The sequence below is a fragment of the Borostomias antarcticus genome, assembly GCF_949987555.1.
Source record: "Borostomias antarcticus genome assembly, chromosome: 21".
In the NCBI taxonomy this organism is placed as follows: domain Eukaryota; kingdom Metazoa; phylum Chordata; class Actinopteri; order Stomiiformes; family Stomiidae; genus Borostomias; species Borostomias antarcticus.
The window spans coordinates 14,479,740-14,495,522 of record NC_140254.1 but is presented as its reverse complement, the minus strand read 5'-3'; the positions used below and the strand labels follow the sequence as shown (position 1 = coordinate 14,495,522).

At 46.7% G+C, this 15,783-nt stretch overlaps 1 protein-coding gene across 1 annotated transcript in view; it reads right to left on the bottom strand.

Annotated features, from left to right (window-relative positions):
- Window positions 1-2,674: 2,674 nt before the first annotated feature.
- adgrb2 (adhesion G protein-coupled receptor B2) overlaps window positions 2,675-15,783 on the bottom strand; it is a gene marked incomplete at both ends in the record, with an annotated part of 188,245 nt that continues 175,136 nt past the window's right edge. Inside the window, 3 exon segments of the mRNA XM_084455426.1 lie at window positions 2,675-2,851; window positions 6,800-6,853; window positions 14,584-14,697. Coding sequence (XP_084311552.1) covers window positions 2,675-2,851; window positions 6,800-6,853; window positions 14,584-14,697 — 345 coding nt within the window.

The following is a 15,783-nucleotide window of genomic DNA, read 5'->3' as shown; positions in this document are numbered from 1 at the left end:
ACAACATAATCAGGGAAAAAGAGGAGTTTTGTAAGTACTTTTGTCAGAATCTTTACAGTTTCACAGGTTGCTTTACAAAAGGTCAAAGGTGAGACAGCCTAGATACTGATTGGTTGAAGGAAACACATCACACTGGAGGCTGGCATGGGCACAGTCACATGATCATGGACAGTCATACCAGTGAGAGTCAGAATGGGAACACATCCTCACTTACCTGGTTCTCAGGGGATGGAGGGAAGTTCTGGTACTGCCCACCCACGTGACATCACAGTCTCAGTTTATTCAATCACAATCCATAATCACTACACTCACCCATCATCACCTAACCCCATCATACTACTAAACATCCAAGGACAAACCCAAGATGAGTAAAACATCTAATCTGAAGGCAGGTGGTAGGACCAGTTAATCCTAACCTTGAACCTTAAAAGGGCAGTTTAGCAAACTGAGCTCAGACCAGCGCCTAGAGGCCACTCCCCTGACGCTCCTCTGAGGAGCAGCTGTAGCCGGCGTGCATGTCAGCTGATTAGCTGAAAAGGTTAGAGAGACTCGCACTCTTGTCTCGCCATCTGCGTCTGGGCCGCGCCAGGACATCGGGGATCTTTAAGCAGATGGTTCGAGGGCTGCGTTTGGAAAATGTCAGGACAAATCGCTATCCCCTTGATAATTACTGTGTAGAGCTCAACCCGTTCTCTCTCTCTCTCTTTCTATCGCTCTCAATCTCACTCTCTCTATTGCTCTCACTAAGTCCTGCTCTTTTTATATTGTTCTCTCTCTACCCACGTGCACACCCACACACACCAGCACACACTAATTGGGAGCTTGTTTAGACAGAGGGAGGACAGTTAGAGGTCTAACTATTGAGCTGATACCATCATGTCCTACACTCTCTCTATACCAGCTCCCAGCCCTTCTGGGGAGGAGGATCTGGATGAGCTGGGCAGGTAAAATAAACACCTTTCCCACACCATCCAACACCGAATATAGACTATAGAGAGTCTACTGTATAGTCAAAATGTGTGTTTGCAGCATCATCTAATATCTATCAATTTATTCCACCTTTTAGTGAGATGTGCATCACTCTCTCTTTCTCTTCCTTTTTCAACGAGTTACATTTTTCAATTAATGTCCTTTATTCCTTCTCCATTTTGGCGTCCGGCCCTGTCCTATCGATTGTCTCTCAGGAGTTTCTGAGCACTGTGAAAGTAAGTGCTGATAGAATGTTCTATAAAAATTTCATGAGAGAGAGAGAGAGAGAGAGAGAAACACTGATATATTTGGAGGGTTTGTCTCTGGATGCCGCGCTAACAGTGTGTCTAGCCAACGTGAACCATTTGGGATTGTTGTTTTTCGACATTTGTTTGGCGGATGTGTCAGACACTGAGCGAAAAATACACCTCAGGTTCCCGTGGAGCAAGCTGAACTTCGATTCCTTAGTTACCGGGGGGAAGGTTGTCGTCTTGATCAATACTCTCTCTGGAAGCTATGGGAGTGTGTGTGGATAAGGCCTGGAGCCGGGGGGGGGGGGGGCTGGCTGGAAAGCCTCTATCAGGAGAAGTGCTATGAGAGTACTCTCCAGCATCCACTCCTCAGATAAAATAGTTGACTTGACTGTGTGTGTGTGTGTGTGTGTAATTGATTTGGATGTTGAAATCTTAAAAAGCTTTTATCTCAAACCAGGGAAAAAAAAAGGAAAAGCCTGGCCGCCACCAGCCTTTTGAGCGTGTGTTCCCCCTGACAGACTTGCTATGAATGTTACTCCAGAAAGCAAGCTCACATACGGCATCACCTAGAAGGTGTAATAAATCATTCTATTACAATTCCACACGTGAAATTCTCACAGGAAAATGCGGCACAAGCACGAACCCAAAACCCCCACAGTAAAACACGCCGAAACAGATGAACCATGACACACAACGGCCAATCAAGTTGAAATGTTGTTTTTTCACGCATAAATCTTTTTTTTTTGGATGGGGGTTCAACCCATGGAGGACAGAAAATGAAATATTAAAATATACAAAAAGGAAATACATTGTTTGACGTTATGTTGACAGGGGAAGCTGTGAGAGGAATGGACAAATATGTTTGACTGGAACGATAGAAGATGGCACGTACTGCATTAATGATCTACCTTCACCCCCCCCCCCCACCCTTCCAGAAGAAGATGAAAAAAACAAACGGGTGCTTGCGTCATCCCTCAGAGGGACAGGACAGATACGGGAGGGGGTGAACAGTGTGCCAAACAGTGACATTTTTTTCTTTCTATAAAAAGAACAGAACGGTGCAGAAATATTCTTCTTCTTTTTTTCAAATCATCATCAAACAGGTGAAAGAGAATCTTATTTTTTTTGTTTTATCCGGAATAAAATCAAGACGTTTTCAGAAACAGTTTTTTTTTTTTTTTTTTTAGTTTTGTGTTGATTTAAAAATGTATCTATCCCAGTCTCATCAAGAAGTCTCTGTTCTTTCATTTCAAATGTCTGTGTGAAAATATAGAATAGAACAGTATTCTTTCCTTGTCTGGCCACTGGAGCAGTAAACAAATACTGTATAGAATCCAACAAAGCACATCGCATGGAGTGGGAGGACTTGTGTGTGTGTGTGTGTGTCTGTGTATGATTCAGTGTCTCAATGTATGAGAGGTCTGTTTGTGTGTGTGTGTGTGTGTGTGTGTTCACACTTCAGTCTGGAAGTCTCCCTCGGAGTTGTCGGGTGTGTTAGCGGATGAAGAGTCCCAGGTCTTGTTGTGCAGCTCCATCCTGTCGTTCTGCTCGCCAGGGATGATGGACAGCTCCGGGGTCATGGTCTTGAAGCTGTCCCAGGAGTGCTGCTCCTCTGGGGTTGATTTGTCCTGTTTGGGGGCAGAGGGCAAAGGACAAAGACGCGTGAGAGAGTGAGAAAGTCTCCGTGAGAAAGTCTGGGGTGAACTTCTTTCTTTATGCCATCTCACTCACTCTCGCCGATTCGTGTAAATGCTTTTCCACCATATAACATCCTCCCTCAGTTGTTTTGCCATTCATTCCACTTGTCCTCCTGTTCTGTGTTATGCCTGTTTTACCATGCCTGTGTGATGCTCTGTGTTGTGTTCTGTGTTATGCCTGTTTTACCATGTCTGTGTGATGCTCTGTGTTGTGTTCTGTGTTATGCCTGTCTTACCATGCCTGGGTGATGCTCTGTGTTGTGTTCTGTGTTATGCCTGTCTTACCGTGCCTGTGTGATGCTCTGTGTTGTGTTCTGTGTAATCCTATGCTGCATGTTATGATACATTTGTGTTGTGATGCTTCCATGTGTGCTGTCTTTAACTGTTTTTAACTGTCCTGCGTGTTTGCTGATGTGTTTGCTGCTGTTGTATGATAGAAGAGTTTGTGGTGGTGATGCTTAGTTGTATGCTGTATGTTCCATAGGTATTGTAATGCTTCCATGTATGCTGTCTTTAACTGTCTTTTAACTGTCTTGCATGTTTGCTGATGATTTGCTGCTGCTGTATGTCTGTGCTGGTGATTGCTCATTGTAGTGGTGCATGTTGTTTTGTGTTGTGTATGTGATGTGTCAATGTATGCTATTTTTCTTCAACCTATATTTAACCTTGTTTTATTTTTCAGCCCCATAACCCCTTTCCCTCAAGAGGCGTTTGCTTTTTGTAAATAAGAACTTGTTCTTATATGCTTGCCTGGTTAAATAAAGGTTAAATAAAATAAAATAAAAAAACTTCTCCATAGTTCACATCTAGCTAGTGTGAGTGTGGGCGGATTCTGTGTCGTGGTCAACATTAAGATCTTGTTGTGAGTCTTTCCATTAAAGGAGTAGTAAAGGGGAAATGCATGTTTAGCCCTGTTTTAAGGTTACTTATGATCATATACAATGGTTCAGATCAAAACATTGACAAAACTAGCACTTTTGAAAAAGTCTGATATTTGCTCTACCAATGTTTTGGTCATACAATGGATGTGGGTGGGCAACTTGAAAAATCATTCAAAAACATGTTTAACTCTCGATTTCAAAGACAAGAAGCTCACCGAGGGTGTAATTGGTGTTCGTTGGTGTTCTGACATCAAATTCGCCGCAAAGTATGAATCCTGTAGGGTTTTATTGATCATTTTATGAAATCCATTGACTTGTATTGACACGACCGTTGTAGATATGTAGATCAATCCGCAGAGGGGATTCAGGAAGCGGAACTACTTACGGTAGCTATTGTTATTGTTTATGTTGCTAGGCTACCTAGTTTGCGGAAATAAATAGTTCCATGCTAAATATTTTTTAAAAAGTTCATCTTTCCAGATGAACTAGAATCTTACTTTATGGCGAATTATATGTCAGAACGCCAATCAACACCTCGGTGAGTTTCTTGTGTTTCACGGTGCCCACCCACATCCATTGTATGACCAAAACGGTGGTAGAGCAATTATCAGACTTTCTCAAAAGCGCTAGTTTTGTCAACGTTTTGATCTGAACCATTGTATATGATCATAAGTAACCTTAAAACAGGGCTAAACATGCATTTTCCCTCTACTACTCCTTTATGCCCAAGGTTGAATATTGAAAACATCAGCTGTAGAACAATCGCGTTCCAAAGTGAAAACAGCAGCTATAGAACGAACGCGTTCTAAATTGAAAACGGCAGCTATAGAACGATCGCGTTCCAAAGTGACGGTATAAAGGCATAATTGGATCGAATCGGTATAATCGAAGCAATCAAATTTCGTTCATTTCCTTAGTGTCCGACGGTGGATGGTTGACGCAGACGGCTAAGGGGTTAGCTGGCGGATGTGAACCAGGCTTATAAGACTGCGCAATCAGCTGGTTTCCAACCCTTCCTCGAACTGTTAGCCTGCGCAGGCCATTACGTATTCTCTTTCTTGTTCCTTTAGGTCGAAGCTACTGTGCTCTCTCCCTGACACCGCCCACTTTTCCCAATCAGTCGTTCTGGAGATGGGTTGACCTGGCCAGCTGACCCCAGGTGGGATCAGTAAACTCTGAATGTGGTCTGCGGGTGGGCCCTTCATGTGAAATACTATATGGGCCTGGGTAGAATTCTGCATCAGAGATAAGGGCTATTATACTAACAGGGGCTCCTTATCTGGTAGAGATAACGATTTCCCAGAATTACGGAGAAGCTACAGTAGCCGAGCGTGACGCAGAAGGGCCGTTCCAGACACACGCAGGCGTTGGAGCAGTAGCTGTGCTACGGACTTTTCTACTTTCAGCTGTTACAGACACAGCCAAGGATTCTAGCTCAAAAGAACACAACCCCACTTACGTGCTCCAGACCCTGTTTGGTGTGACCGGGAATGCGGTCTACAGTGGTGTAGTGGAGGGTATACGGAGGTGCACAGAGTATACCCACTTCTATATCCATGGACCCATAGTATACCCACTTCTTTATACATGGACCCATAGTATACCCACTTCTTTATCCATGGACCCATAGTATACCCACTTCTATATCCATGGACCCATAGTATACCCACTTCTATATCCATGGACCCATAGTATACCCACTTCTTTATCCATGGACCCATAGTATACCCACTTCTTTATCCATGGACCCATAGTATACCCACTTCTTTATACATGGACCCATAGTATACCCACTTCTTTATCCATGGACCCATAGTATACCCACTTCTTTATCCATGGACCCATAGTATACCCACTTCTTTATCCATGGACCCATAGTATACCCACTTCTTTATACATGGACCCATAGTATACCCACTTCTTTAACCACCACTAATGTAAACACACTTCTGCTCTGTGTTTTTAATGTTGTCTTGGACCCCAGGGAGACTAGCTTGTTGTCTAAGTGTCATCTAACGGGGATTCTTATAATAAATAAAATACCCACTTTTTTACTCAGAGTATATGGTGGCCTACCCGACTCACTACACCCCTGCTGGCCTACCCGAGTCTGGTTCCGACTCCATAATCACAGAGGAGTCCGTCAGTAATGTGTACAGTAGTTGTAGGTATTACTGAAAATCTCTTGTCCAATCTCTGTCAGGGAGTGGATTTTCAACCTCCTGCACTCTTATGCCAACCCCCCCCGAGGGTGATGATGAGATGTGTGTGTGTGTGTGTGTGATGAAGGAGTCTGGAGAACACCAGGGTTATATAAACCGCAATCGAGTTTGCGCTCCGCCTGGCTGTGTCACGGCTCCTTCCCCGCAGTCATCCCCCCCTCCTCGTCCTCACCTCTCATCCTCTCTCATCTCATACCCAGCTCATCCCTCGCTCCCTTTATAATTACACACCTAACCACATTTGATTCGTCAATTTGCCCCCCCCCCCATCGCAACACAAACACGCTATACATACATTTGTTCAATGAATGCGCGCACAAACGCCTGCACACAGAGCACAAACGCCTGCACACAGAGCACAAACGCCTGCACACAGAGCACACCATGTGTCGCCTCGTCTGTCTCCCCTACCTGCGCCGCCTGCGCGCAGTGAGCCCTCACACCGCCAGGGGGCGACGTCAGCCTGATTATAATTCTCGGCGCGTCGCAGGCTGACAGTTGGCAAAATGAATACAAAAAGCATCTCCGGGAGCCAATCTCCATGCTAAACACTGGGAACATGAACATTGTGTAATGCGGGAGAGTGGCTAATGCCGCAGTCAAGCCTAACTTTATCCCTGGGAGACTAGGGCTAACGTGACTGTGCTGCTAGTGCATATCTACTCTGCCCGCCCTCCCCTCCCTCTCTCCCTCTCTCTCTCTCCCCCTCCGTTTCTCCGTCCCTCTCCTCCATCCCTCACTCTTTCTCCCCCTCTCTCCCTGACAGCTCTACTTACACTCGAAGAGTTCTTTTCACCTCCGGCAGACGAAATGCTCCATCGTTTTCCCCTCTGTTGTGGTAAAATGAGTGAGAAGAGAGAGGAGGAGGGGCGAGAGAGACAGAGAGACAGAGACAGAGAGAGAGAGAGAGAGAGAGGGGATCGCAGTCACTGACAGGTCGCCCTGAAACCACAACGTTGTTTCTCTACCTCCATCGTTTCTCTACCTCCATCTCTGAGGGCGGTGTCTGAGCCCACCTCTATTGTTGCTCTCTGAGTCAGAGTCCTCATCTCTGGTTTTCTTGTCTCTCTCTCACACACACACACACACACACACACACACACACACACACACACGCACGCACGCACGCACACAGTACGCATACAGGACTATAGAATAGAGGCTATGACCGCTCATCTTAGCGAGAGAGCCACGGTTTAGTAAAGTAGGATTCTGGTCTGAATGTGAACAGAGGGGGGTGACAGCTGAGGTAGAAGGCAAGAAGGGAGGGAGCGTTGCGACTTGAAACCCTCCTTTCACGTCTCGCTGAAGGATTGGCGTTGGTTCTACTGTAGAAACTGATCCGGGACAAAACCCTGTGTCTGCTTGTTATGGATTTGGCATAGATCAGGTGATCCTACAGTAGATACGCCCCATTTTCTCTAGGGCCACCGTCTACCCAAAAGCCTGCGCATCCCCCCAACTTATACTCCTAACCTGGCAACCCTCTCTCACACCCGGAATACCAAACCTGGCGGTGGTGGTGAGTCTGTGTTTTGCCCGAGGCTTAAAGCGCACAGACCTTTCCTCCCGTTCTCCAATCTGTCCTTCACTCAGACATCCACTTCCCTTCTCGTCAATATTCGTTCCATTCCCTCTCTTGCCCTTTTCTTTATTGCTTGCTCTATCTTTCAATCTACCCCTTCTCTCCTTTTCTGTCTCTCTCTGTCTCCCATTCTGTCTCTCAACCCCGCTACCCCACGCTTGCTCGCTCCCTCCCTCCCTCCCTCCCTCGCTCCCTCCCTCACTAACTCAGTCATTCTCTTTCTGCTCTCTCACTCTTACTGTGTCCTTGCCTATTCCCCCCTCTCTCTCTCTCTCTCTTCTGTGTCCTTCTTTCTCCTAAGCTCCCTCGCTCCGCCCCCCCCCCTCCCCACCCATACCCCGTTATTGCTCTCTTTCCTCTCTAACTCAATCTCTTCTTCCTCACCAGACCCTCCATCATTCCAATTCTATCTGTCTTTCCCATCACGTGTTCAACAACAGGGTGGCAGGAAGTGATGTCACAGATCAAAGTTCACATACAGTAGTACACAGTATGCCACCGGCAGGGCACGGTGATGGTTGTATAGAAGTAGAGATGGGTTGGTGGTGGGGTTCTATTCTATTCTACCAAGATCTAGAATCATTCTACAGAGATCGTAATTTACTTGTCTGACCGATCTTTTCTACAGGATTGCATGGAGGAAACCAGATGTGTGTGTGTGTGTGTGAGGTGTGGGGGAGGTGTGCAGTACTACAGCTGCTTCTATGGGTTAGTTTTACCTTTCTGATGTTTGCTGCCCTTGGCTCTGCTGACTGTGTGGCTACAGTCAAACTAAGACCCAGAAACATGCAACACGGAGCCCAACCAGCCAACAGACAAACAAAACAGAACAAAACAAAAAGAAGAAGCAAACAAATTTAAAACCCGGCGTTCAGCACAGACTGACATTCAGTTAATTCACTCACGGAAACCCAGACACAACTCAAATAACATAGATCGACATAGAAATTAACCAGTTAAAAGGGCCGTTGAACATCAAGTTGAAAACATACGTTGAAAGCTACAGTAGGCCAAAGATGAGTATGTATCAGAACAGATAAGTTGATGAGTTATCAGTGGGCTTGGGTTGTCTGAACCAACCAGAGCACAGGATTCAAGTCCTGTGATGATGCATTATGTGTAAGTCCCCTTCCAATACATCACTTTCATCCACCAAGACACAGTAATAACATCCATCTTTTGAATAATATTCTGTCTATTAGAGCACAGAAACACAAATTATGAGGCAAAGAAGATTTTATTGCCACTTATCCCTGAGTTGGTGGGGGAAAAAAAGATTTGTGTGGCATTCTGTAATAGGGCCCTTCAAAGAGACTAGCCCATCCGGTGAATGTAGGGCAAATAAATTCCATTACAGCTACACATCGCTAACAAACGAGCAATCAGCCGCACAGACACAAGGGACTGCAGCTCAGCTGTCTGCGGCATGATCCAGGGCCATGCTCTCGCACATAAACATTTCCGGCTCACGACTCGGGCCTTTTCACCTCTCTGTAATTGTCCCAAGGACAGTAAACGAGCTAAATTAGCATTGTGCTTCTCGGTGCGCGAAGCTAGCGTTAGCTTTGTTCCGCCTGGGCTGGCCGTCTCCTCATTAGGAGCAAGCGACGGAGCCAGGGAGAGAGCTAGCGCGCTAAAGCTAGGCTACAGGCTTTTCATGGGCAATTTGTGAAAACAGATGACGAATTTGTACTCGGCACGGAAAAAGGGGGCAAGGAAATAATTTAAAAACAAGCTAATGAGAGGAATTTATTATTCAATTAATTCCTCGACTGCGCCATTGACGGCAGAGTTTAGAGGGACAAATTAGGAAATGAAAGAGAGGGAGAGAGGGAGAGAGAGAAGAATGTCAGACAGTGATGGGAAATAAATGAGCGGTTGAGATGTGACAAAGAAGGGTGAGTGCCTTGGTGCAGACACTGAAGCCCTTAAGCCTAATGCTAGCAAATTGACTAACAAACCTCAGGGTTCGAGAGTGCAGTGAAATTGCACCTGTTGACTCTTTTGTTATATATATATATATATATATATATATATATATATAAATCCAGCTCATTAATGAGTGAGGCAACCTCAAAGCATTCTGATTGTGTGAGCCAAATGTCCCTTATTTGCCTTCTCAGCAATGGCATATTTAAATAAAACACACAAAGGTAATCTCTGAGTGTCTTAAAATGGATGCCCTGGAATTCACTGCACGGTAGTTGATTTTGGAAATGGAAATATCATCCTAGACTTTCTCATGTACCTCTGATCAGAGCCCAATAGGCTGGACCTGACCATACGTACAGCATATAATTTCACTGACTTCAAATACAAACACATACACAGCAGCTGTGCACGCAATATGTCACGCCAGTAACGATTTTGAATATATAACCATATTGGCTGCCTTTGAATGAGCCTGCCCGTATTTACAGCACTGTGGACAGCACACATGTTCCGTTGTGTGCCTCTCATCTCACTGAGTTCTAGACAACTCTGTGCTATCCATCTGGAGATGGAACCTGAACACGCTCCACATCCTCCACAGCATGTCAGACTATGAGCAGGAAACACACCCCATTTAACTGCTGAAATATGCATAAGCCCGACTGCTGTGCCATTCAAACACACGCATGCATGCACGCAGGCAGACACACACACACACACACACACACACACACACACACACACACACACACACAGGCGCATACACACACACACACAAGCGCGCGCGCACACACACACACACACACACACACGCAAACACACACACACACAAACACACGCGCACACACACACACACACACACACACACACACACACACACACACACACACACACACACACACACACACACACACACATATGGCCCAGAACTCAATTGCACACTCTGAGTGGATATATAATCGCATCGTTGGGCACCGCATGCAAATGTCTGTGTTCACCTCTTGAACCATGGAAAGAGAATAACGCAGAAAGAGTCGAGAGGCGGAAAGAGAGATAGTGAGAGAGACAGAGGGAGACTGAGAGACAAAGGGGGAGAGAGAGAGAGAGAGAGAGAGAGAGACTGGGGTTGGCTATCCCCGTATGTAATGTGAAGGAGACTGAGACCGAGAGAGAAGCCATTGTAAATCTAAACATTAGCGCAAACACTAGGGGCTAATGCATATTTCAGCAGTCGGGTTTGCCTCGCCCACACTCCTCCACGCGCTCTCTCTCTCTCTCTCTGTCTCTCTCTCTCTCTCTCTCTCTCTCTCTCTCTCTCTCCGTCCCTGCCACGGTGCCCCTGGCGCGCTCATTTGCAGCGGTCTCCATTACGGGAGGATAGATGGAAATAAGGGGCTTCATCTATTTGGAGGCGTATGGGGCCTCGCTGTGCCGAGCGCCATTCTGCCGCCGCCTCCGTCATCACTAAGAGGCTAACCGCCTCCCAGACCGGCCCCGCCTAGCCGCGGTACTGTAGCGCGCGCTGGCTCGCTGATTTAGCGACCTGCCTCCCCTACCCCACCCCTCGCTGCTGAGATTGATTGTCTCAGAGACAGGTAGTGTTCAGGATCAATCCAAGCCCACTGCACTCATCAGAAGAATAAAATAATGGATAAGATGGAGAAGCAAGAAAGATGTGCGTGTTCGGGTGTGTGAGCTTGTAAGAGAGAGTGTGTGTGTGTGTTTGGGGGTTCTGATATGCACTCATCTGCTGTTTAGCCAGCCACACACACACACACGCGCGCACACACGCACACACACACGCACACACGCACACACACACACCCTACCTTTTCAGTGAAGTGTTAAAGGGTAATTCACACTTGACCACTTGACCTTGAATGTCTTCATGAGATAAAAGAACTCTCTAACCATTGACCAACGGTTCAACGGTTCTGCTCTCGTATAGAACATGTTGCGTACACATTTTAGTGCCTGGGTTTAAACACCCTGGTTTAAACACCTTGCTTTGTGGACTGAGGAGAACAGTTTATGAGGTGATTATAAACTCGTTTGATTCTTTCATTGGTTTGTTCTCGCGCTTTATACGCGACTTTAATGCCGTTTAGGTCAGGTTTACACAAGGCACTGAAATGGTTTATCAGCCGTAAAGAAAAACACAGAAAACACAACACCAAATATGTCACAGCCCCTCCATGCTTGGTTTCTAGCATGGCAGACGTGACGTATGTCCAGTCTCATATCAAACCCCCCTCCAATCAGACACCGCCCATTAGACTGCGACAACGGGACGGGGCTGAAGCCATTTCGGCCATATTGCTTAATACAATCAGGTCATTACAAATCAACCAGATGGGAGTGAGTTAGGGGTGGGATGTCAGACTGGGCAATAGCTTTCAATCAGTTACGTAACAGAAGCACAGGGGCACATGGCGCTGACCGCCCTGTCTGTCAGTATAAGCACACACCGCCAGGGGACTACACAGTCACTGCGCTGAGGGAAGACTGGGTGCTACCAAAGCCCTTCTGACTACGCCAGTTGGTTTAGTCCATGGTTACTTTTCTGTTACTTAGCAGCCATTTGTGCACTGATTTGTTCCGAAGACAAACTCAGGAACGGAGCCGATCTCTAATTTACATTACATTACATTACATTACAGTCATTTAGCAGACGCTTTTATCGAAAGCGACTAACAATAATTGCATTTAACGTTTAATTTGATGCTACAGGGAGAAAGAGGTGTGGTAACCATGCAGTAAAGCCAAACTGAGGGCGCTTAGCGGCTAGAGTGGTTTTAAAGGTGAGCTGTTTACGTGTTGTCTAGCATGCTTACGTTGGCTCTCTTTGTAAACCAGGGACGCTGCGTGTCCCAGTGACAGCTCGCTTTGTCTGGGTGGGGGTGGAGGGGGGACCTGTGGGGGGCCAACAGGGACCTCAGAGGTTAGAGGGGTTAGTGCTATGGGTCAAAGGTCCCCGGGGCTGGAGTTAAAATCGCCGTTAGGCAAAACGTTTAGGTCGTTTCGATTGTTTTTTGTTTTGTTTTATTTTATATCTATACTATCATTTACATACATAGGCAGTCAACACTGTCACTAAGCAGTGAAAGGGAAATCTCAGCCTTGAAATTCTCAGTAACAAACTTAGTATCTGTCTTTGACAAGATAATTAGCAGTAATTATGTTTCATTCGTCTAAATTGGGAAGAGGATTAAATCTCAAACTGTCTTTCATACGACTGAGAAAAGTTGTTATTATAGCTATTATGAGACATTAATGCCATTACTGAGGGGCTAATTATTAACTCCTAAGCTCAGCTGCTCAAGAAAAGACAGACAGAGAAACACACGCACGCACACACACACACACACACACACACACACACACACACACACACACACACACACACACACACACACACACACACACAAAAACACACACACATTCAAAGCCTATCTGCATAATTGCTGTACAGTCAGCATCTGGGTGTGTGAGGTGCCTGTGAGAGTCCAATGTTGACAGGCCTGGAGCCAATCTCGGGCGCGGTCTGTCAGAGGTCTGACACTAACAGCATTATCAGAGTCATTACTCACTTTTTAAGTGCAGTGTCTACTTACTTTATTGTAATGGATGCAGTTCAGTATGCTACGTCCTTCTGCCCTCTCTCCCTATCACACTGAGTGTATCATGTTTAAAATTGTGCATTTGTGTGTGTGTGCGCGCGCGTGTGTGTGTGTTTGATCTATTTCTGTTTGTGTGTGGCTCAATTCTATTCCATAATGTATGACTGATGCTGTGCGCGTTCCTCAAAGTTTTGATCAAAAAGGAACAAATGAGGAATGAAGGCCAAGGCCATAGATCTGGCAGGTTGGGGGATACACTATGTGGTGTGTGTGTGCGTGTGTGTGCGTGTCAGCCTGTATCTGTGAATGTGTATCAGAGAGTATGTACAGTGTGTAGGTGTGTGTGTGTGTGTGTGTGAGTGTGTGTGTTCTGTGGGGAGTATGAGAGATGTCGGCCTGGCTTCTGCTCCCCAGCTCGATGGCTGTGTAAATGAGATGTAAAGCAGCGTGCCACCGATGTCAGGGGGGAGAGAGAACACCTATCAGGGCTGAATAACTCATCATGGACTGGCGCACCGCAGACCGGCAGATGAGGTGTGTCCCTGCGTGTTCAAATCTTAATGAAATGAGGCCTTTGAAGGGCGGAGGACAGCGAGCGGGGATTCCTTAGTCTGCTGCTAATGGCGCATTAATGATTCACAGATTGTCACGCAACGGGACAGGAGACATGAGGATTTGCGCCCCACATGCGCACACACACACACACACACACACACACACACACACACACACGGAAACACGCACATACACACACGGAAACACACACACACACACACACACACACATGACAGTACAGCACAGTAAATACGCAAAGAAGGGACATGCCTAGACACAGGTTTATAACATGTTGACTTTATATTATCAAACTGGTATTTCTAGCAAAGGGTTATTGTTTTTAATGCTCATGCTTATGTGTTTATGAGCGCATGAAATATCACTTCAGTGACGTGTTTTGGTGCGACTTCTAGACTACTTTCGGGGCAAAACCAAGCAAGAATCTTCTTCGTATAGCGTGCAGTAGCTATACCGTGCTCAGTGATGTCGAGCTACCCTTATAGGTGGTGGACTCACTTCCTGGACAGCTTGGTACAGTCTTTACTGTAGCTCCACCCCTGCGCCGACACACTGGACTCAAACTGGGTTTAGACCCCCGTCCCGAGCGTAAGAGCAGGGTTGGACCCAGATCAGGCATACAGCACCAGACTAGAGCTGGACGCTGTAGACCTTCGCCACACAGAGGTCAGAGGTCAGGTAGGAACCTCCCTCTAAGGTGCTCAAGTGAGAAGACACCAACGGTGTCAGTGACGCTGGGCTGAGCGCATGCGGGTGTGTGTGTGTGTGTGGGGAGGGAGGGAGGGAGGTCAGGAGAGCGGGACTGGTCAGCCCCCTAATTGCAGGCCCTTCGTTTCCCGGGTGGTCTTACCTTGAAGGTGGACACGGCCGGGTCCCTGCTATACCTGTCTATGGTGTGGAACTTGGAGGAGTGGCTGAGTTCATGGTACAGCTCAGAGTGTCTTTTGCGAGTGTGCATCACTTTCTGGAAGGGAGAGAGGAAGGGACAGCAAAGAAAATGAACAGAAAAAAATGAACGAAACGCCAAAACGGAGGGAGGGAGGGAGGGAGGGAGGGGACAGGTAGATAGAGGCAGGGGGGCCGAGCGATGCTGGCTGGCAGGGGACGGAGGATGGAGGACGGAGCGGAAGATGGATTGATGGACAGACTGAGGGCTCAGAGATAAGTCTTTGTCCTCTCGTTAACAGCTCTGGCTAGAAGGGACCTGATGGCTCTTTGTGCTTTTATCTGGCACTCTGGCTGGAATGAGCGACTGCCAAAGACGATTGATCTTAGCATTAGCTTGTTAGCCAGTCGGGCACTTGTTGACATTAAAACTGACGGCTAGCAGCTGTGTGAAGGCACACATCCAGAATCAGCATTCGAACTTGAACCTGTGACAAACACAGAAAGATAGAAGATAAGACCTTGAAGGCAATTTTTCTGAGAGAAACAAGTGTCCCTGGCAGAGGAATCAGTGCATACACTAAGTTTTTCTTCTCTCTCTCTTTCTCTTTTTCTTTCTCTTTCTCTCTCTCTCTCCTGCTTTGCGCTAATAGGCTGTGCTTGAGCCTCGCTCCAGTAGCTAATCGGGCACAGGCACTCTGAGGTTACCTGAGACACAAAAGGGCTGGAAGCCGGTACAAGCCGACCAAGGCTGGCAGAGAGCTGAGCTGAACCCTGGCACCAATTAGTCGTCCTCTCTCTCCATCTCTCTCACTCTCTACTTGTCTCTCTCGCTCTTTTTTGTTCTCACTCTCTACATCCTGCTACCCCCTCTGCTAGACATGTTTGTCTTGCACATTCTCTCAAGCTGTTCACCTGTTTTGCTCTGAAAGTCTTCAGATTGGGCGAGTCTCTGTCTACTGTACGTATCTTTTCTCCTTTCCTTTTATGGCGCGGTCTTTCGTTCTTCCTCCTCAGAGAACATGATTGATTGATAGGAAGGGGCTATGCGGATGCCCAAAAAGGCAGGCATTTTGATACAAAGTCGGCCATTTTGAGAAGGCCCAGTTGAAGAGGGGTGGAGAAACAGCCTGCAGTATGGTGTCATGCGAGGGCCCAGACAGGT